Here is a 24,409-nt window from a genome sequence, read left to right as displayed (position 1 = left end):
AGCACATTCCTCACAGGTGTTAGTGTTTACTTTATAGGCCAATCTATTATTTGGCTGAAAAGGGACCTCTGGGAGTGGTTTCAGTTCCAGGCAGTTAAAAGGGTGCCTTAGGATGGTAGTCTTGGGGGTCCCTCCAGTCTCTATCAGTCTAGAAAGTCTGGTCTTTTTTTTATGAATTTGGGTTTTGTTCTACATTTTCCTCCCATTCTAACTGGGACCTTCTCTTGTGTCCCTAGTCAGAGCCAGGTGCTGCAGCTTTGGGGTTTTTTTTCTGAACATTTTATTGTGCTTTAGGTGAAAGTTTACAGAGCATATTAGGAGCATTGGTTCTTAATGTAACCAATCTCCAAGCTCTTGACTCAAATACAAGAAGTTCTCTGGCAGGTTATTTATTTTAGTGGTGAGCTTCCTCCATTTTCTGTATCCTCTGGCTTCTTCATTCCTCTCTTCTCCTACAATATTCTTCTCTCCATTCCAGCAATCTGGCCTCTCTTATCCTTTAAGGAAAATCTACATGTCTAAATTTACTAGTCTGGCCTAGTGCTTTTGTGTGTTCCCTGCCCTTCCTTCCCCCACTATTTATAGCCAGGCTAATTCTGGGTGGCCTCTCTCTTTTTTCCTGTTCCTTCCTCCTGTAGCGGGTGAGGTGACTTCTCAAATATTTGGGCAGAGGAGGTCAGAAGCAGATTCTTAGCATCTGATTTCAGCCTTGGATTTAGCAGAAGCCTGTGGAGTGGAGATGGAGGGAGGCAGAAGCTGCAGGTGCAGAGAGAAGTGCAGCTGGGGCCCTAAGGGCATTGTGACTAGTGTTGCAGGTCTGAGCTGGGAGTCAGGAGTCCCAGATTCTACCCTGCTTTTACTACTCTGCATTCTCATGGCAGCTCCAGGCTACTGTCTGGGGGTGCTGGGATAAAAAAGGGATGGAGAGGCCACATCTTGGGAATAACGCAAGTGGAGATCAGGTGCCAGCCCTGCTGCAGCACATGCCCTTCCTTGACAGCACCTGTCTAAAATTGCGCTGGTCCCCTGGAGGGGACATCTGCAGATGGAGTGCTGTATGGAAGCCCGGGCCTTCAATTGTCCTTCAACTTATCCAAGGCAAGGATTGTCCCACGGTCAGCAGAGTGACAGTCCCCCTGTTTTTAAAAAAGTTTAATCCTGGAAAAAAGAAGTAAGGGGGACAAAGGGAACACGGAAAGAAGAGTTAAGTAGGACAGCAATTGGAGCTTTTATGAAAGAGAAAAAAGACAAGAATATGACAACGCTTGAGGGGCAGAGACAACATTAGAGACATGAAGAAACAGTCTAAGATTCCAAGGGTGACAGAGACAAGAACTGGGACAAAAATGGAGATTGGGATGAGACAAAAGCAGATAGAGGGAGAATTGAAAGATGGACAAATGGATATACACCAAACAGACACCCAGTAAGAAAAAGAACTAGGAAGGGGAGGTGGGAGCAAGACAGGCTCCAGTTGTGCCAAATCATGTTCTATCTCTCCTCTTGGCCATGCTTCTGGATTGGATTACAAATAGCAGAGGGTTAGAAAATGTCCCCCCCCTTCTGTCCCAACTTAGGGGGAAGGGAGAAGAAGAGGGGCCAGCTGGTGGATTTCTGTGGAGATCCCTTCGCAGTCCCACCCAGAACAAGCCCCAGTCAGCCCAGGGCTCCAGTCCCTTCCCGTTGGAGGAACAGGAAATGTATAGACCCGGGAAGGGTCTGCTAAGTCTCTGGATGGCGCAAATCATTAAGCTGTGGACTACTAGCTGAAAGGTTGGCAGGCCAAATTCACCCAGAGGTGCCTTGACCTGGTGATCTGCTTCTGAAAGGTCACAGTCTTGAAAACCCTGTGAAGCTGTTTTACTCTGCACATCTGGGGTCTCCAGGACTGCGGGGCAACTGACAACAATGGGAAGGGGCTGGGAGCTGGAAACACCCTTTCCCTCCCTGGGCCTCTGGGGTCCAGTCTCTTTCATCTTTGCCCTTCTTCAACACCCCGCTGACCTTCCTCTCCCTCTATCACCCTCAGTCTTTTTCTTGTTTTCTCCTTCACTCTATCCCTTGTGAGCAAACCCTTGCACTTATTTCTCCATCTTTCTCTTCCTGCTTTCTTTTCTTTCTCCCTGCCTCCTTTGCTCCCTCCCCTTACCTCTTGAGTTTTTCTCATTCTCCTTGCCTGTCTTTTTCTCTGATCCCTTGAATGCTGAGGATGTGGTTAGTATTATCTTTGTCACTGCCGGGCTCTGGGGGGTGGGGTAGGATGGGGTGAGAAGTGGTGTGATTTGAACAGCATAAAGGGTGCTCTATGTGACCCTGGGGAGGAGGCAGGACCCAGGCCCAGAACCACTCCCCTTTCCTCTCCTGTCTTTCCAGGCTGTCCTTTAGTCTCACCCCAGGTCTCATCACTTACCCTTTTTCTTTCTGTCTTTCCTTCCCTTTCTCCGTCCCCATTCCTGGGCGCTGCCTCCACAGCTCTCCTGCAAAGGCCAGGGGAGGAGGGGGGAAAGAAGCGCTGTGCGGGGGCGGGGCGGGTGCTGGGGTACGGCTCGGGGAGCAAGGCCAGTTCCCAACCGGAGGCCGCCAGCCTGGGCAGCCTTGGCGACGCGCTCCGGCCTCCACCTGCCGCGGGAGCGAGGGGAGGGCCCGGGGCGGGGCCGGGGCGGCACCTCGGGGCGAGGAGGCGGGAGCCTTAGTGGACGCCGAGCTCCGGCCGCTGTAATCGTGGTCGCGGGTGCTGGCCCGCAGAGCGGCTGGTGGGCTGTGGCCAGGCGAAAGACTAGGAGACCTTTGAAAGAGCAGCGAAATTTCCGAGACCAGAGAGGGGCCTGGGGAGCCTTGCGGTTCGGGGCGCGCGGAAATTGCCCTGCGCTCGCGGGGCACGCGCGCAGGCTTCGCCCCATGGCCGGGACACGGGGCCACGATCCTTGGGGGGCCTCTGGGCTTTTCTACCTTCTTGGCTCTCTGCTTGCCGGAATGTTCTGCCCCGGGGCTGTTGCCTTCAATCTGGACGTGATGGGCGCCCTGCGCAAGGAGGGCGAGTCGGGTAGTCTCTTCGGCTTCTCTGTGGCCCTGCACCGACAGTTGCAGCCCCGACCCCAGAGCTGGTGAGTCATCGCACCCGCCCCGAGTCCCCATGCCGGAGCCACAGATTTTCCTCTTCAACCCCGGGCCACCTCAACTCTCCATCTTCCAAGTCCACCAAGACTCAGGCTGCCCACAGATACCCCACACCCAACCTGGAGCCTTGCCTCGTCTGTCTTGGGTCTGGAGCTGTATTCCCAGGTCCCAAGACCCAAGGTCTTGCTTTGGGGACGAGTCGGAGAGCCAGGTTCTTGTCTTGGCAGAAACTATCTCCTTCGGCTTTTTCCCCCAACCTGCATCCTTGCTCTAGTGCCAGGGTCTCTGGCTCCTCTCCTTCTTCAGAGGGCTGAATTCCCCCAAGAAGGGAGACTGACCATTCTGTTTCTGCCTAGGCAGGAGGAGAGGGAAAGGGTAGAGAGATTTAGGGGCTATGGGAGGGATGAGGGAGTCCTGGTGGCGAAGTGATTAAGAGCTCCGCTGCTAACCAAAAGGTCGGCAGTTCAAATCCACCAGCCTCTTCTTGGAAACCATATGGGGCAGTTCTCCTGTGTCCTGTAGGGTCGCTATGAGTTGGAATTGACTCGACAGCAATGGGTTAATTATCGGCAGGATGGAGGGTCCAAAAAAAAAAAAAAAAGCAAACCCAGTGCCATCAGTCTATTCTGACTCATAGCGACCCTATAGGACAGAGTAGAACTGCCCCATAGAGTTTCCAAGAAGCGCCTGGCAGATTCAAACTGCCAACCCTTTGGTTAGCAGCTCTAACACTTAACCACTACACGACCAGGGTTTCCAGACGGAGGGTGGACTCCAGAAATAACTTCCTGCCAAAGCATTGCCATGGGTTGGAGTGAGGGCAGCAGGGCACTGGGAAACTGGGAGAGATCTGCCACTTCTGTGGCTCGAGGCCAAGACCACAGGAAAGTTGGGAGAGGCTCTGGGAGGGCTTGGCAACCTGTACTAGGTGGTTTGGTGATACATAGAGACAGGAAACAGAATCCCCAAAAGTAGTAATGGTAGCATCAGCACAGCAGGGAGAGAGATCCAGGAAGGATGCTGGCCAAGCTGTTCCCTTTCCTCCTTCTCAGGAAATTTCCAGCTCCAGGAATCTCAGCAGTGGGGGAAGGCAGGGAGGAGCGAGGGGCAAAGGACAATTCTAGTTCTTTTCTCATCAGCGTAGGACCCATGGGAGATGGACACACGTGTGTCAGGCCTGTGGCTGGTGCTGCTTTTTGTACCCTTGGTTCTAGCTACATGTACAAGTTAAAAAAAAGAGGCTAGGGGGGAAAAAAGGCTTCCCACTCCCTGAAGTCAGGGGGCTTTTTTCTCCACAGCCAGTGTCCAAGCCACATTAAGTGTCCATTACTGGGATCAATGCTATCCACTGGGACTGTCTTCTCCCCCTCCTATTGGCCTGGGGGCAGAGGGCAGGGACATGAGCTCATTTCTCCTCCCCCCACTTAGGGAGGGGGGATAACTCTGATCTTCCTTTTTCCATTTATCCCTATCGTCTGGGAGCAGGGTCAGTGTCCCAAAAACTGTGGAGGAGATAGAAAGCAACTGATTTCACTCTTCTTCAGCCTTCCATCCACTACCTCCCTCATCTCAGTCTCCCTCCCTCCCTCCCTCCCTTCCTCCCCCATCTGCCAGAGCTCTGGGAGTGGAGGCCTTTTTAGGACATGCTGAACTCTCTGAGCTATTTCTAGGCAAATTCTAGGTTATTTTTAATAGCTTGGTCTCTTGTCATTTCCCCCTCCTCTCTGAAAGTGGCTCTTGATTCTGTCTTCTAGAGCCAAGCTGGGGGCATTCCCAGAGGGTCCTGACTGCCTGACTCTGCTTTAGCTCTAGAAGGCAAGGCTCTGCTGCCTGGTGGTGAGGGAGAGGCTAGGTACCCTGGTCAGCCGCTAGCTTTTGAGTTGCAGTTGCCTTTCCTAGCACCCATTGCTTGAAAGACCTTCTCACTTGTTTGGACATCTCTCCATCTGGTCCCTGGATGAGACTTTGAGGTCTAACGTTTTTACTTTGTGTGTGGTTTCAGCCTCATTTCTTTTCTTCTATGTAAAATGGAGATAAATAATTGTACTACCATACAGGGGTATCGTGGGAATTAAAAGACTTCCTAATATGTGTAAAAGGGGCCTGGGTGGCACAAGTGGCTTGCAATTGTTGCTGACTCAAAGGTTGACAGTTTGAACCCACCCAGCGGTTCTACAGAAGAAAGGCCTAGTGAACTGCTTCTGTAAAGATTACAGCCAAGAATACCCTATGGAGCAGTTCTACTCTGTAACACGCGGGGTCACCATGAGTCGAATCGACTCAATGGCAGTGAACAACAACATATGTAAAAGGCTCACAATAGCGCATGGCCCATAGTAAGTGCTGTGAGGTGTTCAAACCCCAAAACCCATTGCCGTCATAGCGACCCTACAGTGTGAGTAGTACTATAATTCCTGTTCCGTGATTGCTTTAGCACCTTGCAGCAATCCTGGATCCAAAGGCTTGGCTACAGCACCTCCGAAGCGGAGCCCGCCTTCTAGGCCAAGCATCCCCCTCAGAGGACCACCCAGATTGAGAGGGGTTAGAGAGGGACTGGACTTGGGCAGGAGCCCTGAACTTTGAGAGACTTTGAGAGGTGCAGTGGTAGTGGGCTACTCCTCACCCTCCACTTATCTGGGCTGCCAACAATTCTTTCCTTTTTACTCTGCCGTGGCTACCGCTGTGGCTACTGTCCTGTCCAGAGGCCTGGGGTGGCTGCGCTCATGGGAGGAAGCCGGGAAGGAGCGTGTGGCTGGGGCAGAGGTGGAGGGTGTGGACAGGCTGCATGTGGGAGTTCTTATTCCAGGAGGGATGGGCAGGTCTATTCTCCACCTTTCTCCACCGAGAGAGGCTGGGCATATCTATGCTTTTGGCGGCTTCTTTCCTCCACGTGGATCCCTCCCCTCCTCCATGCTCTTGACCTCCAGGGGAGATGTGAGCATGGAACACTGACTGACAGCTTCTCCAGGTGCTCAGCGCACACTGGCCGGCTGAGGCTCTGGGTGTCTCTGTGAGTCCACATAAAGTGGGGTTCAGTAAACACAGCCTGATGCCTCCTACGAGGCAAGCACAAAGATGAACAAGAGAGACCCAGTGCTCCAGGAGAAGGCCATCTTTGTGTTTGGAGGGATGGGGCGCTGATGGCTTGTCTGAAGGTTGGCATTTGTTTGCCCAGGGCCTTGCCTCCTGGTTTCATTTTCTGCTCAGGGAACGCAAATGGTCTTTTTCTCTGCTTCTTTCCCTTCCTTCCTGGCGGGTCTCAGTGCTCTGGAGACCGGCTGGTCATTGAGTGTAGTGGAGCAGGCGTATTAGAGTTGAGCAGATGTGGATTTGAATCCCAGCCCTTCCACTTAATGTTTCTGAGTTCCCTCATCTGTAAGACAAGATAGGAATCCTGATCTCACAGGATTCATTGTTGTGAAGAGTCAGTGAGATAATGTATGTATTCCTGGCATCTAGCCTAGGGGCTGACCGTAGGTGCTGAATAAATATTACTTCCTTGTCTCTCCAGCATCTGACATAGGGCGGCTTGGCATGTGGTTTTTTTTCCAAATGTCGTTGAGTCAATTCTGACTCATGGCGACCCCATGTGTGTCAGAATAAAACTGTCCTTCATAGGGTTTTCAATGGCTGATTGTTTTTGGAAGTAGGTTGCCAGGCCTTTCTTCCATAGTACCTCTGGATGGACTCGAACCTCTATCCTTTCGGTTATCAACCTACCACATTAAACATTTGCAACACCCAGGGCATATACTGTGTTCTTAGTAAATAGCTGTTAAGTAATGCTGAATGTATGTTCTCTTCCCTACCACTCCCCACCCCCTTCTGTCTCTTGACACTGGCTCTGACATGGGATGACAGCTGCTAAGAGACGAGGAGGAGTTACGGGAAGGGAGAATGACTCTGTGCCCTCCCCCCCTCCACCAGGACTGGCACAGTGCCCCCACAGATGCCTGTCTGTAATATTGCCCACTACAGCTTTGAGCCTCTCCACAGGAAGGGAGATGGAGGAAAATAGTGTGGGAGAGAGACTTTGAGATCTTCCCTGCTGCCACTTTTGAGCCTCTCCTGCCAGTAGCCAGCTGTGTGTCAATCACCTCACCTCACCTCCTCCTCACTCCTGGCCTGGGGATTCAGCCCCAGGGGGCCCAGGCAGCCTCCATTCCCAGCACAGCCCTCCCCCAGGGAAGAAGCCTTGGCTGTGATCATGGAAAATTGTCCTGCCAAGAAAGTTGTAACTGGGAAAGAGTCTGAGAGGGAGGTCGGAGAGAAGACAGGGCAGGGGTGGGCTGTGGGGGGAAGAGGAGATAGTGGATGTGGGGAGGAGAAGCAAGAGGAATGGGGAAGGGGTTCAGGATGTGGGGAGAGAATGGGGTAGGCTGGGAGACAGGAAGGAAACTTGCCCCTACTTTCATGTGAGCCAGAGTGACTGATAAAATCTGGGTGACAGAGTTGCCGAGGAGTGGGGTCTTTGCCGGGTCTCCAATTGGGGGAAGCAGGCCCATATCTAGCTTCTTTTGAGGCCTCAGAAGCTGGTCCTTGAGCCACCTCGTGGTGCCAGTCTGGGCCCTGTTACTTTTGCTCTGAGCATTCTTGGCATTTCTGGCAGGGTTTCAACTGGACTGGGGTGGGGAAAGGGGGCAGGGCTTTGGGATGGGGCCAGGGAGGGGGTAGGGAAGGCCTGGTCAGGAACAGGTGCTGGGAACAGGCGGTTTTTTCAAACCAGCAGTGCTGGCTGGGCTGCTTGGGTCTATGTGTGTGTGTATGTGTGTGTGTTTCTATTGTGTGTGTTGGTCCCTCATCCAGATAGTACGTGCATATGTAATATGGGGTTTGCATGGCCAAGCGTATGAATCTGCCATTGTCCAGGACTTGGGAAAACTGACTTTTGGCCCTTCTCCTTAATCCTTGAAGACTGCTTGGTACTGAGGGATTGGACCTGGGCAGCTCTGGGGAGGTTGGAGCATTCTGCCCTCTAATGCTAGCCACTACCCCATCGTGCAGGCTGTTGGTGGGTGCTCCTCAGGCCCTGGCTCTGCCTGGGCAGCAGGCAAATCGCACTGGAGGCCTCTTCGCCTGCCCCCTGAGCCTGGAGGAGACCGACTGCTACAGAGTGGACATCGACCAGGGAGGTGCGAGCCCTGAGCGGGTGGAGTGGGGAAGCACCTGAGGAGGGGAGGAGAGCGCTTGGCCTCCTCTTTGCTCCCCTCATTCCCGGTGTCCTGCCTCCAGTTGATGTGCAAAAGGAGAGCAAGGAGAACCAGTGGCTGGGAGTCAGTGTTCGGAGCCAGGGGCCAGGGGGCAAGATTGTTGTGAGTACCGCTTCTTGTGACTGAATTCAAGGGTGGGGAGTGTGTGTGTATGGTGTGTGCATATGCACACGTGTGCTTACAGAACACAGGTTGGGCATATGGTGAGATTCCTAGCAGCTCAGGAAGATAAAAAGATGTATAAGACATGGTTCCTGTCCTTATAAATAAATAAAAAAAAATCTTACCATCCATCTCTCCATCCATTTGTCAAACTCTTATTGAGAACCTTATTTTAAGCATCAGGCATTGTGCTAATTCCTGAGAGAGGATATATAAAGACAGGAAAACACCTGATGCCTGCCTCAGATAGCCTACAGCATAGTTACAGAGATTTTCAACCTCTCTTTTTCTCTGTCTCTGTTTCTCTCTGTATCTTTTGTAAACATGCATGAACACCCAATTTACAATACAAATCACACTGGGATGGCTTATGGTTAATGTTAGTGAGTCATTTATAGTCATCAGTCTAATAAAAGTCCAAAAGAGGAGTGGAGAGAAAAGGCTCCTGCACGTGGACTGAGGCAGGCTTTAAGAATAGGTAATGGTTGAGGGGAAAAAAAAAAAAAAATTTTTTTTTTTAATGGTTGGAGAGTGGAGAGGGGGAGGAAATTCACTGCAGGCCAGCTGGTGACACTCGCTTAGGTCCATAGACAGGACCAGGCTTGGCACATTGGGGGACAGGCACATGTGGCATGATCAGGAGAGTATGCATTTTGTGTCCTGGGTTAGTGGTGCCTGTGGGTGCTCAGGCAGAATGTGGGACAAGGACTTCTTCCAGAGAGGGTCGAGGAAGTGGTGCAGATGGGATACTGGGTTATGCATGTACCTGTCCAACACTGGTGCTGGGGGGTAGTGCTCCAGTGGTGCTGGCATAGGTGTGCGTGTGTGTGTGCACATGCATGCGCACCTGCATGCACATGGGTGCCAGCCTATGTCCAATGTCTGCATATGGCCAGTGTGGCTTAAGCAAGGCCCTGGCCTACACTGGAGGAGGCCCCTCATCCCTTCCTCCCTCAGACCTGTGCACATCGATATGAGGCACGGCAGCGAGTGGACCAGATCCTGGAGACGCGCGATGTGATCGGTCGCTGCTTTGTGCTCAGCCAGGACCTCGCCATCCGTGATGAGCTGGATGGTGGGGAGTGGAAGTTCTGTGAGGGGCGCCCCCAGGGCCACGACCAATTTGGGTTCTGCCAGCAGGGCACAGCCGCCGCCTTCTCCCCCGACAGCCACTATCTCCTCTTTGGGGCCCCGGGAACTTATAACTGGAAGGGTGAGTCACTCCCCAGGGAGGGGAGGAGGGGACCCAAACCTCCTCTTGCTGCAGAGACAAGACTGGAGTAGCATGTGGCCAAGCATGACCACATGTCCACTGCCATCGAGCCCTTGGGCACTGCCAAGCCTTCCACCCTGTCACGCTAGCATACACGTGAATGGGAGTGCCTCCTCTCCTTCGCATGGCCCCGTGTTCCTCAACACGCTGGCATGAGCCCCCACCTGCACAGCTGGGCTGCCTACCCGGCTGTGCCTGCATGCTCCAGCACACAGCCCACCCCTCATCACTCCCATTCCCGTCTCTGCACGCTGTCGCTGGCCGAGCTGACACTCGGTGAGTGTGATGCCCAGTCTGGGGACCCCTAGGAAGCTTGGGCTGGGCAGGGGGTGGTAGGTGGGGGCTGAAGGGGAGAGGAGGAGCTTCCTGCGTGCTTGTCTAACTCAGTGTCTTGTCTGAGGGGTGCTCCTTGCTCCCTGCCCTGGACACTAACAGGACTGTCCTTGCAGGCACGGCCAGGGTGGAGCTCTGTGTGCAGGGCTCAGCGGACCTGGCATACCTGGACGACGGGCCCTACGAGGCGGGGGGCGAGAAGGAGCAGGACCCCCGCCTCATCCCGGTCCCTGCCAACAGCTACTTTGGTAGGGACCCCTCCCTGGCCCAGAGCCACTCTAACCCTCTGCTCCTCTCTCTTGTTCTCCTTCTCCATGCTCCCGTCCTCCTGTCTCTGTGTCTCTCTCACATGTACCTCTCTGTCTCTGTCTCTGTCTCTGTCTCTGTCTCTGTCTCTGTCTCTGTCTCTGTCTCTGTCTCTGTCTCTGTCTCTGTCTCTGTCTCTGTCTCTGTCTCTGTCTCTGTCTCTGATTCTGATCTCTCTGGTCTCTCTCATTCCTAATTTCCACCTCTTCCTATTCTACCTTCTTCTGGCTTTTCTATCTGGCTCTGTCTCCCTACTCTGTGGCTCCTTCTCTGGATGTCCCTTCCCTGGTGTCTCCTCCCCCCACCCCTCGCAGGGTTGCTCTTTGTGACCAACATTGATAGCTCAGACCCTGACCAGCTGGTGTATAAAACTTTGGACCCTGCTGACCGGCTCCCAGGACCAGTCGGAGACTTGGCCCTGAATAGCTACTTAGGTTTGTAAGCTCCCACTCATGTCCTCCTGGGCCCTGGGGGCCTGGCCCTGGCCTCCCCTCCTACCCCAGGGAACATGTCCTCCCTTCACCCCTCACACGTGTCCAGGCAAGAGCTGGGCCCAGTGGCTGGGTCTGAGAAGAGGAGCACAGAGGGTGATGGCCTCGGGGACCGTGAGCAGGAGGAAGATCTAGGTGGAGGGAGAGGGACAGGGCTGAGGCTGTACCGGGAGGGAAGAAGATTAGACCTCCAGGGAAACTTCCTTTGAGGGATGGATGGTGGACACGTGCGGGAGAAAAATCTAGCCTTGTTGGTAAGTTCTTCTCCTTGTCTCATCTGCATCCCTTCTGCAGAAGAGGACAAAACGAGGCCTGGGAGATGTTTGGGTGAAATAAACTCTTCCCAACTCTCCATATGTTCCCCATCCCCCATGTGAAGGCTTCCTCTGCCTGCCAAGATGGTGCGGGTGGGGCAAAGAAGGTCCATTGGGTGGGATTGGGGGCCTCTAAGGTGTGGAGATGGGAGAGGACCAACCACTCTGCTGTAGTTCCCTAGGACAGGTGTGGTAAGGCCTCTGCCCCAGCTCCTGCCACCAAGCTCCCTCCACCTCCTGCCCAGCCATCCTGCCTTCTCAGCGTTGCCACCTTCTCTCCTCCCAGTCCCTGGAACGGACTTGTTGCACTTCTTGTGCCAAACTCCAGTCTCTGGGTGCAGAAGGGCTGCTGGGCCTCAGGAGGGGCAGGAAGAGCAGTGCAGCTATGGCAGTGATAGCTTGGGGGACAACTTCTCTACCTTTTGGCTCCTGACCTGCCAGGTGGTGGGCTGGGTGGGGGTTGCTGGGACACACGCTGGCTTCTGAATCTGGCAGGGAGTACTCACCAGGAAGTCATCCCCCACCCAGGTTTCTCCATTGACTCGGGGAAGGGGCTGGTGCGTGCAGAGGAGCTGAGCTTTGTCGCAGGGGCGCCTCGTGCCAACCACAAGGGTGCTGTGGTCATTCTGCGCAAGGACAGTGCCAGCCGCCTGGTACCTGAAGTCGTATTGTCTGGGGAGCGCCTGACCTCTGGCTTTGGCTATTCACTGGCTGTGGCCGATCTCAACAATGATGGGTGAGAGTGGGCCCAGGGGAGGGGAGCCTGGGGGAGGTTGGGCCCGAGAGGTATGAGGGGCCTCTGGCATCTCCTCTGACTTCCATGGCCAGAGATAACCCACACTGATTGTATCCCTTTCTCCATAGCTGGCCAGACCTGGTAGTGGGTGCCCCCTACTTCTTTGAGCGCCAAGAAGAGCTGGGTGGTGCTGTGTATGTGTACATGAACCAGGGTGGTCACTGGGCTGATGTCTCCCCTCTTCGACTCTGCGGCTCCCCTGACTCCATGTTTGGAGTCAGTGTGGCTATCCTGGGAGACCTCAACCAAGATGGCTTCCCAGGTGTGACTGAAAACTGGAAATGCTCAGTGGAGGGAGGGAGTGGGGCAGGGGTGGGGAGTGACTCAGAGGTCAGGGGATAGTCTTCTGAGGGCTCTGGGAGAGACGGAACCTGGGCTCACATTTGAGCTTCACCATTTACCAGCTGTGTGGCCTCGGACAGGTTACGTAACCTTTTTGAGCTAGAACATCCAGAGAGAGTGGCTGAGAGGATTAAAGATGATATATGTAAGGTGCAGGTTCCTGTGTCGTGCAGTTTGTGCTCTGCTGCTAATCTAAAGTTTGGCGGTTTGAATCCACTCAGTAGCACTGCGGAAGAAAGGCCTGGCAATCTGCTTCTGTAAATGTTACACCCAAGAAAACCCTATGGAGCAGTTCTACTCTGTAACACATGGGGTTGCCATGAGTTGGAATTGACTCCACGGCAGTGGGTTTTTTTTTTTTTTTAATATAAGGTGCCTGGGACTTAGTTGTTGTTGTGTGCCATCAAGTCGATTCAGACTTGTAGCCTCTTAATAGAATAGAAGACATACAGGACTGAGGAGAAGTTGGAGCCTGGCTCTTGTCACCCCCACCCCCAGACTGATTACCTTTTCCCTATACCCTGCAGATATCGCTGTGGGTGCTCCCTTTGATGGTGATGGAAAAGTCTTTATCTACCACGGGAGCAGCCTGGGGGTTGTTCTTACACCTTCACAGGTGAGGGGAGTGCCCTTGGGATGAGGGAACCCATGTGGGTGGGGTAAGGGGGCATAGCAGCAGAGGGCAGGGGAGGCAGAGGACGGGGGGAGTGGGGTTGGGAGAGGCTGACAGTCTGGTCTTCCAGGTGCTGGAGGGCGAGGCTGTGGGCATCAAGAGCTTCGGCTACTCCCTGTCTGGCGGCCTGGATATGGACGGGAATCATTACCCCGATCTGCTGGTGGGCTCCCTGGCTGACACTGCTGTCCTCTTTAGGTGATCCCCTCCCCCACCTCTGCCTTCTCCCTCCCTGAGGCCATTATACCTTCTCTGTGACTCTGACCCCCACTCCAGGGCCAAATCTGTTGCTGAAGACTCCTCCCGTTCTCCTCTCCCAGCCTCTTGTTCTAATGTTTCCTATGCCCCTCATCCCCCTATCCTCCCAGGGCCAGACCTGTCCTCCATGTCTCCCATGAGGTCTTCATTGCTCCTCGTACCATCGACCTAGAACAGCCCAACTGTCCTGGTGGCCACTCAGTCTGGTGAGGTGGGGTCTGAGGGGAGGGCAGGGGAAGTCTCCAAGGCCCAGTTTCCTCTGATTTTCCCCTTTTCTCTGTGGGGCTGTGGCAGGAGTGGGCAGGTGGTGGTTCGTGGTCTTGTTCTACCAGCTTTGCCTGGCTCAGGAGCCTCCTTTGCCTCCACAGTGTGGACCTAAGGGTATGTTTCAGCTACATCGCAGCCCCCAGCAGCTACAGCCCTATTGTGGGTGAGTGAGGTCCCCCTCCCACTCTGCTGGGTTTCCAGTGAGCGTAACTTGAAAACCGGAAAGGGGCACCCTGGGGACAGGGTCAGACTGGAGCACTTCCCCAGCTCACTGGCGACCCTCTCACCACACTCCACAGCCCTGAATTACATGATAGATGGAGACACAGACCGGAGGCTCCGGGGCCAGGTCCCACGGGTGACCTTCCTGAGTCGTAATCCAGATGACCCCAAACACCAGGCCTCGGGCACCGTGTGGCTGAAGCACCAGCATGACCGAGTCTGTGGAGACACCATGTTCCAGCTGCAGGTGGGCACTGACCCTTTGGTCTCCGAGGGTCATTGTCATTTCATAATCTGTTTTCCTAGATTCCTCTTAGCTTCTTCTACAACACACGCTTCTCGTAGACTTTTTTAAAAAATTTTTTATTGTGTTTTAAGTGAAAGTTTACAAATTAAGTCAATCTCTCATACAAAAATTTATATACACCTTGCTGTATACTCCTAGTTGTTCTCCCCCTAATGAGACAGCACACTCCTTCTCTCCACCCTGTATTTCCGTGTTTATTCAGCCAGCCACTGACCCCCTCTGCCCTCTCATCTCCCCTCCTCTCATCTGCCCACATAGCCTCATGTGCTTACTTGATCCAAGAAGCTCACTCTTCACCAGTATCATTTTCTATCCCATTGTCCAGTCCAATCCCTGTCTGAAAGTTGGTTTTGGGAATGGTTCCTGCCTTGGGCTCACAGAAAGTCTGAGGACCATGACCCCTGGGGTCCTTCTAGTCTCAGTCAGACCATTAAGTCTGGTCTTTTTATGAGAATTTGAGGTCTGCGTCCCACCGTTCTCCTGCTCCCTTAGGGGTTCTCTCTCATAGACTTTTGAGAAGCTGTCTTAGGGGCTTAGCTCCTCCTCACCTGCTATCTTCTTGCATCTCCTGTTGAGTTCAGTACTCCCTGGAAATGGAAATGGCAAGTTCCATTGCCAAATTTGATCCTCAAAGCCCTAAATCTTGGGTCTCCTCCTTACTCTACCCAGTCTTTCTCCATTCTGTGTTTAGTTCTCCTCCCCTGTCCTTCATCTTTGTTTCTTTCCAAGTGTCAGAATCTGCTTGGGGCTTTGGGAAGGGTTGGGGCCTTGGGATTGTTCCAGTTTTCCATGTCCACTCTCCCCTTCTCAGGAGAATGTCAAAGATAAGCTTCGGGCCATTGTGGTGACGCTGTCCTATAGTCTCCAGACCCCTCGGCTCCGGCGACAGGCTCCTGGCCAGGGGCTTCCCCCAGTGGCCCCTATCCTCAATGTCCACCAGCCCAGCACCCAGCGGGCAGAGGTGAGCATAGGTTCTGGTTTGGTCCAGGAAAAGGAGCTGGTAGGGCTAATGATCATAGTCCCTCACCATAGACCCCCATTCATAGATTTCAGAACATTTTTTGCATATTTTATCCCCCAGTTCCTCATATTTTTAGGTACGGTAATAAGCAGACACCAAAATGTAAAATGGTCCAAATTACCGAGTGTTCCTAGTCAGAGGGGACAGTGCTCCTCCATTTGATCAGAGGGGGCAGCACTTCTCCATTCAGCCATTTGATGGTGGCTCTGCCATCTTCAAACCTGGCCTCCCAGGGCCTTAAATCTTCTCCATCCCAGTTATCTAGAAGGGGGAAGGAGCATGAAGCTCCTTACATGGTTCTCCTGCCGACCTGGAGGTGGTGCTCCTCATTTCTAAACTAAACCCGAATCTAATCCCTCTCATGGCCTTCACATTCTAATCTCGAGTTCAGCTGCATGGCCACTCCCATGCCAGTTGTTGTTGTGTGCCATCAAGTTGATTTCCTCTCATAGTGACCGTATAGGATAGAGTAGAACTGCTCCATAGGGTTTCCTAGGCTATAATCTTTATGGGAGTAGTTTTCTACTTCCCCCTCCTCCCTGCAGAGTGGCTGGTGGGTTTGACCTCTGACCTTTTGGTTAGCAGCTGAGAGCTTAACCATTGTGCTACCGGGCTCGTTACCCATGCCAGGGAGAGTGGGGAAATGTGGTTTAGCAGTGGGCTAGCCTACTAATCTCTACCATGGTAGGGTAATACTCTCATCATTTTACTGATGAGGACGCAGTTCAGAGAAGTTAGGTGACCAGCCCAATATCACACAACTAGTAAGCAGCGTATCTGAGAGCTGAACACAGGTCATTTAATCCTGTTTTACTCCACCCTCCTATATTTCTTCCTGGGAATGTTGCCCTCCTCAAATCTCTCCCCAGATCCACTTTCTGAAGCAAGGCTGTGGTGAAGACAAGATCTGCCAGAGCAACCTGCAGCTAGTCCAGGCTCGCTTCTGTTCCCGGGTCAGCGACACGGAGTTCCAGCCTCTGCCCATGTGAGGGGGTGGGGGAGCAGGTGGTGTGGGAGGGCATGAATCCAAGGAATGGAAGGAAGCCTCCTCAGGAGGACCAGGCAGAGAGGGCTAAAGGCTTGAGGGGAACTGCTGATAATTCAGACAATGGCAGGATGAAGGTCAGTGGAGGAGCCACAGGGGCTCCTCTGGAGAGGAATGACAATCCTTCACAATATGTGTGATAGCATACAGTTTACACACATCACCTTGTTTAGTCTTCACAATCCTGTGAGGTAGGAAATATTAGTCCCACTTTATAGATGGAAAACTGAGACCTAGAGAGGTTGTTACCTGCCCAAGGTAAGTAAATGGTAGAGCTGGGAGGAGAGTGGAGGTCCCCTGACTCCCAGACTGGTTCTCTTGAGGCAAGGTAGCATGCACTGGGGGAGGGAGGCTGGGAGTGGAAGAGGCTGAGGAAGGTGTTTATGTCTTAGAATGAGTGGGATCTGACCCCCAGGGATGCTGATGGGATGACAGCCCTGTTTGCACTGAGTGGGCAGCCAGTCATCGGCCTGGAGCTGAAGGTCACCAACCTGCCCTCGGACCCAGCCCAGCCCCAGGCTGATGGGGATGATGCTCACGAGGCCCTGCTCCTGGTCACTCTCCCTGCCTCTTTGGACTACTCAGGAGTCCGGGCCTTGGACCCTGCCGTGAGGACCTGGGACAGGGTGGGGTAGGGTGGGGTCTTGGGGGCTTCAGTAGTCCAAACTGACCTTTTCTCTCTCCCCGTTCCAGGAGAAGCCACTCTGCTTGTCCAATGAGAATGCTTCCCATGTCGTGTGTGAGCTGGGGAACCCCATGAAGAGAGGTGCCCAGGTTGGCATGTCTGCCCTAACCCCATCTGGTGACTCTAACCTCTGACCCCTTCCTTAAGCTACCAGCCCTCCCTGACACCATTCTATCCCACCCTTGGCCTAGGTCACCTTCTACCTTATACTTAGCACCTCAGGGATCACCATTGAGACCACAGAGCTGGACGTGGAGCTGCTGCTGGCCACGTAAGCCTGGTGGGGCCAGGGTGGGGTGAGGGGGGGCAGTTTGATTGGTATCCACCTGGAGAACTGGAGCCTGTACCCACTGCCCACGCTTGCCGTGCCCTCATGCCAGGATCAGTGAGCAGGAGCTGCATCCAGTCTCTCTTCGGGCCCGGGTCTTCATTGAGCTGCCCCTGTCCATCACTGGGTAAGCCCTGCCCAAGTGGGGACCTCCACTGGAGGGGAGGCGGGGCATCACCACTTCCAAGCCCTGGCCCAGGCTTGGCCTTTCCTGGCTTTACCCTCCTGGCCTTCCATTCAGCCAGGCCCTAGGCCTCCTCAGCCCCTGTTTTGACACTTTCACATCAGGGTGGCCATTCCCCAGCAACTCTTCTTCTCCGGTGTGGTGAGGGGCGAGAGTGCCATGAGGTCTGAGCGTGATGTGGGCAGCAAGGTCAAGTATGAGGTCACGGTAAGTGTCCTGGCATGTGACCCCTCCATGGTCACCCTCCCTCTGGGCACAGAGGAGAGGCTGGGACATGTCTCAAGGTCCGGGGCTCTTCTACCATATAGCAGGTTGGTGGTCCAGTGTGTTCATGGCCCCCACCTTCCACCTGGACCTTGGTGGTGGGCAGTGCTGGGGCCTCAAATGGCCCTGACTGGCCCTCTCACCCTGCTGGTCTGGGAAGGCCATGGGAACTCAGGGAAACTTCTCTGCTGAAGGCCTCAGCTGGGGATGTGGAACATGGGGGGAGGGTTAATGTCTCCCCCCAGAACTCTGCCTGTGTTTGGCTGAGGCCTGCCAATGACACATTCAGGTTTTCCTATATTTGGCAGGAGGAGGGAATGGTGCCTGGTAGGGTCCAGGATCCTGAGTCTTTGTTAAAATTATGTCTCTTGAAGCCCTTCCCTCAGCCGTTGTTCCCCATCTCTGCCCTCTGGGACCTGAGTTCCCCTCTTCACACTCCCTCATGTCCACAGGTCTCCAACCAAGGCCAGTCGCTCAACACTCTGGGCTCTGCCTTCCTCAACATTATGTGGCCCCACGAGATTGCCAATGGGAAGTGGCTGCTGTACCCTGTACGGGTGGAGCTGGAGGGCGGGCAGGGGCCCGGGCAGAAGGGGTTCTGTTCCCCGAGGCCCAATATCCTCCACCTGGTAAGGCTTAGGCAGGGCGGGCTGCTATATAGGAGGGTGGAGGGGGTCAGACGTTGGGAAGGATGCCTTGGTCTTGGGGCTGGGGGTAGTGTGTGTTTGTGAGGACCTGCAGGAAGACGTGGGAGGAGATGTGACCTTGGATTGCTGCGTTTAGAGGGACACTCACTGGCTGTACCTGCCTACATCCAGGATGTGTACAGCTGGGACAGGAGGCGGCGGGAGCTGGGGCAGCCTGAGCAGCAGGAGCCAAGTGAGCAGCCGGAGCCTAGCGCATCCTGGTGGCCAGTGTCCTCTGCTGAGAAGATGAAAAACATCACCCTGGTGAGTGCAGGGCAACCATGGTGGCTGCCAGATGGAGGTGTGTGGTGATGTGATGGAGGATGCCCTGGGGAGCCTGGAGCCTCAGGGTGGTGGGTTTCCAGGGAGGGTGGCTTGTCAAGAGGTGTGATGGTCAAACCTAGGGCAAGTTCGTGAGACAGTTCTCATTACGACATGTGGAAGGGAAGCATCTGTGAAGCAGCTGCCAGTGCCCAGATCCTCCCGTGTCCCCCAGGTGCTCACTTCAGAGCAGGGCATTTGACCTAAAGCCAGTTAGTTAGCCAAGTGATCAATTCTCCATACGTTCATATCAAACATAAATGTTATATTTTATGGGGATAGCATAGTTTTAGCCACCTTCGAGATCGGTGTTATTCTTTTGAATAAGGAAACCTGCTGCATCCAAATAATGTCAAAAACACTTTAAGTCTTTTAAAGTTCTAATAATTAAAATTATGGTATATCATATATGATCATTAGGTCTATTCCTTTTAAGGAGCTTTGCCTTCCTTGCTTCTGTTTACTTTGCATATTTTGTTCCTTAAATGGATTTACTGGATAAATTAGCACATGCTCTCTGCTTCTCTTCTAGGATGGCGCTGGCAGTGAGGGTGTGGTGGGGACGTACATTAGGGGAGCATTCGGCCTGGTTGTGAGGGGGTGAATCCCAGTTGTGGAAGGGTGGGCAATCGAGTCAAGGAGTTGAAGAGACTGTTTGCAGAAACTCAGGGGAATGGAAGCAGCTGGGCCAGATGTGTCACCATCTGTCTGGGATGGAGCTCCACTGTACCTGGTTCCCTCCCCAGGGCCCTCAGCCTCCTCACTTCCCTGAGAGCATGGCATGAGGCAAAAACTAAGTGTACTAGTTTCCTAGGACTTCTGTAACCGAGCACCACAAACTGGATGGCTTCTAAGAACAGAAATTTATTGTCTCACACTTATGGAGGCTGGAAGTATGAAATCAAGGTGTTGCTGTGTTGATTCTTTCTGAGGGCTCTGAGGGAGAATCTATTCCATGCCTCTCTCCTAGCTTGTGGTGACAGCCTGTGATACTTGGCGTTCCTTGACTTGTAGATGCATGCTTCTGTCCTAACATGGCTGTCTTCCCTCTCTGTATCTATCTCTGTGTCTCTTCTCTTTTATAAGGGGACCGTTCATATTGGATTAGGACATGCCCTACGCCAGTATGACCTCATATTAATTTAACTGATAACATCTTCAAAGACCCTATTTCTAAACAAGGTCATGTTCACAGGTACCAGGAGTTAGGACTTCAGCATACCTTTTTGTGGGACACAATTCAATCTACAACACTCAGGGGCTTCTGGAGTAATGTGAACTTCTGTAATTGCTATTCCCTGTCACATGGGTAGTCACACCTTCCCCATACGACTGACTTCCTCTGAAGGGCCTCCTTTTCAAATAAGAAGTTTGAAATGGACTTTTTTTTTTTACCTAAAATTAAGGCAGAAGGCCTTGTTCTTAGACAAATTGGCTAAATAAAGACTCTGGAATTGCTCAAGAGTGGCAAAACAAAAGATGTCTTAAAGAATTCAAACACTCTCAGAGCAGCATTCTTCTGCATGTGGACTGTGGTAAGTGTGATGAATATAATATGACTTTTAGGAAATGGGCCATTAGGTGGTGATTGGGCCAAATGGATGTTGGTCAGGCCCGGGAAGAACAGGGTCTGAGTGCCCTGTCCCCCCAGTAGCTCCTGGGGCAGCCTCTTCCTCCTTTAGTGAGTATGGGCTTAGTGCAGGAGTGTGGCTTTGCTGAATGTGGACCTGGGTTCAAATATCTGCTCCATCATTTACTAGCTTTGCTAGCTGTGTGACCTGGGGCAGGTCACCTGGCCTCTTTGAGTTTCTTCATTTGAACTATGAGGAAGATAATAATATGCACAGTCCCTGGATGGGACAAATGGTTAATGCCCTTAGCTGCTAAACAAAAGGTTGGAGGCTCGAGTTCACCCAGAGGTGCCTTGGGAGAAAGACCTGGTGATTTACTCCTGAAAAATCAGCCATTGAAAACCCTATGGAGCATGGTTCTACTCTGACATACACAGGGTCACCACGAGTTCAGATTGACTCTGTGTCAACTGGTTAATAATATGCACCTTGCAGGAGTGTTGCAAAGCTTAAATAAATGCTTGACAGATAGTAGGTGCTCAATAAATAGAACCATCATTAGATACTCTAAGCATCAATTAGGGAAGCTACTTTATCTGCTGCTGTAGAGGAAGAAGACTCCTCTCCCGCCATCCACTTCAAAGCCAAATAGCCCAGATTGGGGTAGGCTACTAGTTTGGATTATCCAGGTAGACCACAAGGTTAATTTGGGAAGACTTCCTGGAGGAGGGGAGTTTAAGGTCAGGTAAGGAAAGTGGAAGAGGTATGAGTGAGGAGCAAGGGGGAAAGGGATCCAAGATGTGGGTGCTCATGGAAGGATAGCATAAAGGCTCCAGGCCGACTCTGTGTCTGGGTGAGCATGTTTGTGAGGGTGCCAGGCCCTGGGGCAGACTCAGTGGGGAGGGGTGGAGCAGCTCAGCGCCCTGCCTGTCCTTGTCCCCAGGACTGCGCCCGAGGCACGGCTAACTGCATAGTGTTCAGCTGCCCGCTCTACAGCTTTGACCGCGTGGCTGTGCTGCGAGTCTGGGGCCGCCTCTGGAACAGCACCTTCCTGGAGGTGAGGGCTCTGCTGGGACCCCAGGCTGGACTTCCTCTTCCACAACTGCCCCTGCAGGACTCACTCCTCCTTCGCCCCCTGTCTGTCCGGATGCAGCACATCCTTAACCCAAGGAGGCAGAAACACCCTCTGTGTAGGACGCCATTGCACTTAAAATTTCAGGAGCTGGATGGAAGGGAGGGGGACATGGGGACAGTTAGGAGGAGGGTCTTCTTCCTTGTTCCCTTAGGAGTACTCAACTGTGAAATCCCTGGAAGTGATTGTCCGGGCCAACATCACGGTGAAGTCCTCCATCAAGAACTTGCTGCTTAAAGATGCCTCCACAGTGGTGAGCTGCAAGCCTGGGGTGGTGGGGGCGCTTTTCTCTCTTGCTCCCTCCTGATTTTGCTCCACTAATCCCTTGATCCTCAGATTCCAGTGATGGTGTATTTGGACCCGATGGCCATGGTGGCAGAAGGAGTCCCCTGGTGGGTCATCCTCCTGGCTGTACTGGCTGGGCTGTTGGTGCTGGCACTGCTGGTGCTGCTGATGTGGAAGGTGAGGCCTGGGGAGGGTGGGTCAGTGGGGGCTGGGATTCCTTGTTAGGCAGGTGGGTCCTCCACCTACTCACTCATTTATTCAGCAAATATGTGTGAGTACTTACTCTGCATGTACCAGGAACTCTACCTGGCCCTGGAAGTTTCAAAGATACATCAGATGCAGGTCTTGTCCTCAGGGATTTTACAGTCTAGTGGGCAAGATGAGCTTTGTAGTCAAGGACTAAGAGTTGCCAAGAGTTGAGAAAGCGTAGTGGGAGCTCAGAGGATGGAAAGACTGAGAGAAGCTGCCCTGGAGCTGGGTCTTGGAGGAAGATGAGGTGGTAGGATTTGGAGGTGTGGGGATGGGATTGATGGGGTCTGAGCCTTCCAGAAGGACCATGGAGGTAGAGAAGCATGGTCTGATTTAACTAGACAAGGCCAACAAGTATGGAGAACTACTGCCGCCGGGTCTGAACTTGAACCATCACATATGTGGAGTCATTCTTGTACACATTGACCTGCATACAGAATCACACTCACAACGTAAAAGCTCACACATGCACATGTCAGTTCAGAGGATCACATACACCACCGGGGCTCATACCCAGAACCACATGCCACATCTGAGGCTGTACATGGAACCATACATGTCCTTGGGGCCAGAAAGAGCCCTCCCTTCCCTCCAGACACCTACTCCTTGGGACCAGTCACAGATCAAGAACACACCTTGATGAGTCATCAGTGGACCAGGCTTCTGGAGTAGCACCCAAATTGTTGGGAACCTGGCCAGTTTAGGGGAGATTAAGATTTCATGAAACTGGCCCTAGGATCCCTGCTTCCTGCCCCCATAGAGGGGAAATGGACACAGATGAAGGCCCCCATTTTTCCTCAATCTTCCCATCTTCTGCCTGTTTTGCCCCCTTTCCCCTTGATATCCCAGTGTGGTTTCTTCCATCGGAGCACCCAGAGCTCATCTTTTCCCACCAGTTTTCACCGGGCCCGTCTGGCCATGCAGCCCTCAGCTGTGGAAGGCAGGGGTCCAGGGACTGTGGGGTAACTGTTGTGTGCATGCACATGTGTGCGTGTGCAAATACCTGTGTGCATGTGTGGATATGTATGTGTGAGTATAAATAGAGCTCCCATCATTCAGGGGTCATGAATGTGCAAGGCGAAGAAATGAGGATGGTGTGGGTCCCAGGACCTGGGGTGGGAGGTTATTACTTTTAAGGAGGGAAATTATAAGGGTGAGTATATACTTGCACAGAGGGTTGGATGGACCTATAGAGTGTGAGCATGTGGGAGTGTGGGAGGTGCTGTGCATGTCTTTCCTGTGGGCATGAGTGTGCAGAGATGATTGTGCAAGGAGATGCTATGCAGGAGTCTGAGCATGTAGGATCCTTGGCAGTCCTGGTGTGAGCGTGCAAGGGGCACATTTCCACCTTGGAATGTAAGGGCCAGCATGTTCGTTACTTAAGGAAGGGCCAGACTACCATGTTCATGGATGAGCGGGCCCTGCCGTAGGGGGGTTGCTACCTAGCGTATGAGTGTACAGGGTGTGTGATTGTGTGTAACTTTAGAAGAATCATTCCAGAGGATGCAGGGACCTAGGAAGCTATTTTCTTCTTCAGATCTCGTTTGTGTTCTGAGGGAGGCTGTTGGGTCTCTTAAAAGCTTTAGGGTCAGAGGTCCTGATGTTCTACCTTCAACTCCCTCTTCCAGAGACCAAGGAAGATGTCCTTGGTCCTGCATCTTGGGCCCCCTTCCTGGTCTCTGAATGTGAATGAGAACCAAGGATCCAGCACTGATGGTGGGCGCTGCGCACTCACTGGTTGCTGTCTAGCTTGTCCCCTTTCTGCTGCAGTTGGTTCTTTCTGTGCCAGGGATGGTGAGGGCAAGGGGCTGTGCTCTGCTGGCCATCTCCTCCAGGCGCCTCAGCCCTGCTGGCCATTCATGGTCTGGCCTGGTATCCTTACAGATGGGATTCTTCAAGCGGGCTCGGTACCCTGAGGCAACAGTGCCCCAGTACCATGCGGTGAAGATCCCACGGGAAGATCGGCAGCAGTTCAAGGAGGAGAAGACAGGCACCATCCTGAGGAACAACTGGGGCAGCCCCCGGCGGGAAGGCCCTGATGCACACCCCATCCTGGCTGCGGATGGGCACCCTGAGCTGGGCCCTGACAGGCATCCTGTGCCAGCCACTGCCTAGTTTCCTTTGTCCCAGCCTGGCCTGTGGGTCCCCTCCACCCTTCCCCTAGTGATGGCTTCTTGGGATAAAGAGGGTAGAGTGGGTTGCTGGTGTCGCAGGAGGATTTGGCAGAATCTGCTTCCTCAGGGCCGTGGACCTCTCCTCACGCCCCACTAAGATCACCCCCCGCACTTCCCCTGGAATGCTGTGCAGTGAGAGGGGATAAATCAGGGATGGGGCTGTGGGGTAGAGTGAGAAGGGCAGGAATGTCCTGACTCAAAGGTGGGAGAAGGGGCCTCCCTCTCCCATTCACCCTGTATAACAGGACCCCAGGAACCTGTCTCCCTCAAAGTGCCTTAGCTTAGAAGACCAGGGCTGACTCAGGGGCTCCTCCCTCCCTACTTCCCCCCTCCTCTGACCTTAGTTTGCTGCATCAGCCTAGTGGGTTTTGTCTATTTATTAAAGAAACATTT

At 53.2% G+C, this 24,409-nt stretch overlaps 2 protein-coding genes across 6 annotated transcripts in view; one reads left to right on the top strand and one right to left on the bottom strand.

Moving 5' to 3' along the window:
- The window catches only part of BLOC1S1 (biogenesis of lysosomal organelles complex 1 subunit 1), a 13,172-nt gene extending 10,272 nt beyond the window's left edge, over positions 1 to 2,900 (bottom strand). The window contains exon 1 of the mRNA XM_049884957.1: positions 2,411 to 2,900. Within this exon, the coding sequence (XP_049740914.1) occupies positions 2,411 to 2,900 (490 nt within the window). The remainder of the gene's footprint in view (positions 1 to 2,410) is intronic.
- On the top strand, positions 2,673 to 24,409 carry ITGA7 (integrin subunit alpha 7). 5 transcript variants are annotated; one of them, XM_049883471.1, is made up of 26 exons: positions 2,813 to 3,104; positions 8,122 to 8,249; positions 8,350 to 8,429; positions 9,447 to 9,702; positions 10,212 to 10,343; positions 10,716 to 10,835; positions 11,735 to 11,942; positions 12,071 to 12,264; positions 12,872 to 12,960; positions 13,088 to 13,215; positions 13,386 to 13,481; positions 13,644 to 13,705; positions 13,842 to 14,011; positions 14,883 to 15,032; positions 15,962 to 16,077; positions 16,553 to 16,745; positions 16,831 to 16,911; positions 17,014 to 17,093; positions 17,203 to 17,277; positions 17,439 to 17,541; positions 18,051 to 18,227; positions 18,417 to 18,548; positions 21,120 to 21,233; positions 21,463 to 21,561; positions 21,645 to 21,770; positions 23,727 to 24,409. In XM_049883471.1, exons 1-26 carry the CDS (start codon positions 2,899 to 2,901, stop codon positions 23,955 to 23,957), a joined length of 3,546 nt encoding a protein of 1,181 aa, XP_049739428.1. In that variant the 5' UTR covers positions 2,813 to 2,898; the 3' UTR covers positions 23,958 to 24,409. The 5 variants fall into 5 exon arrangements, with proteins under 5 accessions (XP_049739425.1, XP_049739424.1, XP_049739428.1 ...); XM_049883468.1 differs by lacking the exon at positions 10,212 to 10,343 and having other exon boundaries at positions 2,673 to 3,104; XM_049883467.1 differs by lacking the exon at positions 10,716 to 10,835 and having other exon boundaries at positions 2,673 to 3,104.

This window comes from Elephas maximus, chromosome 4 (genome assembly GCF_024166365.1).
Source record: "Elephas maximus indicus isolate mEleMax1 chromosome 4, mEleMax1 primary haplotype, whole genome shotgun sequence".
Classification (NCBI taxonomy): domain Eukaryota; kingdom Metazoa; phylum Chordata; class Mammalia; order Proboscidea; family Elephantidae; genus Elephas; species Elephas maximus.
The sequence above is the reverse complement of the archived record's forward strand: the minus strand, read 5'-3'. Positions and strand labels throughout refer to the sequence as shown.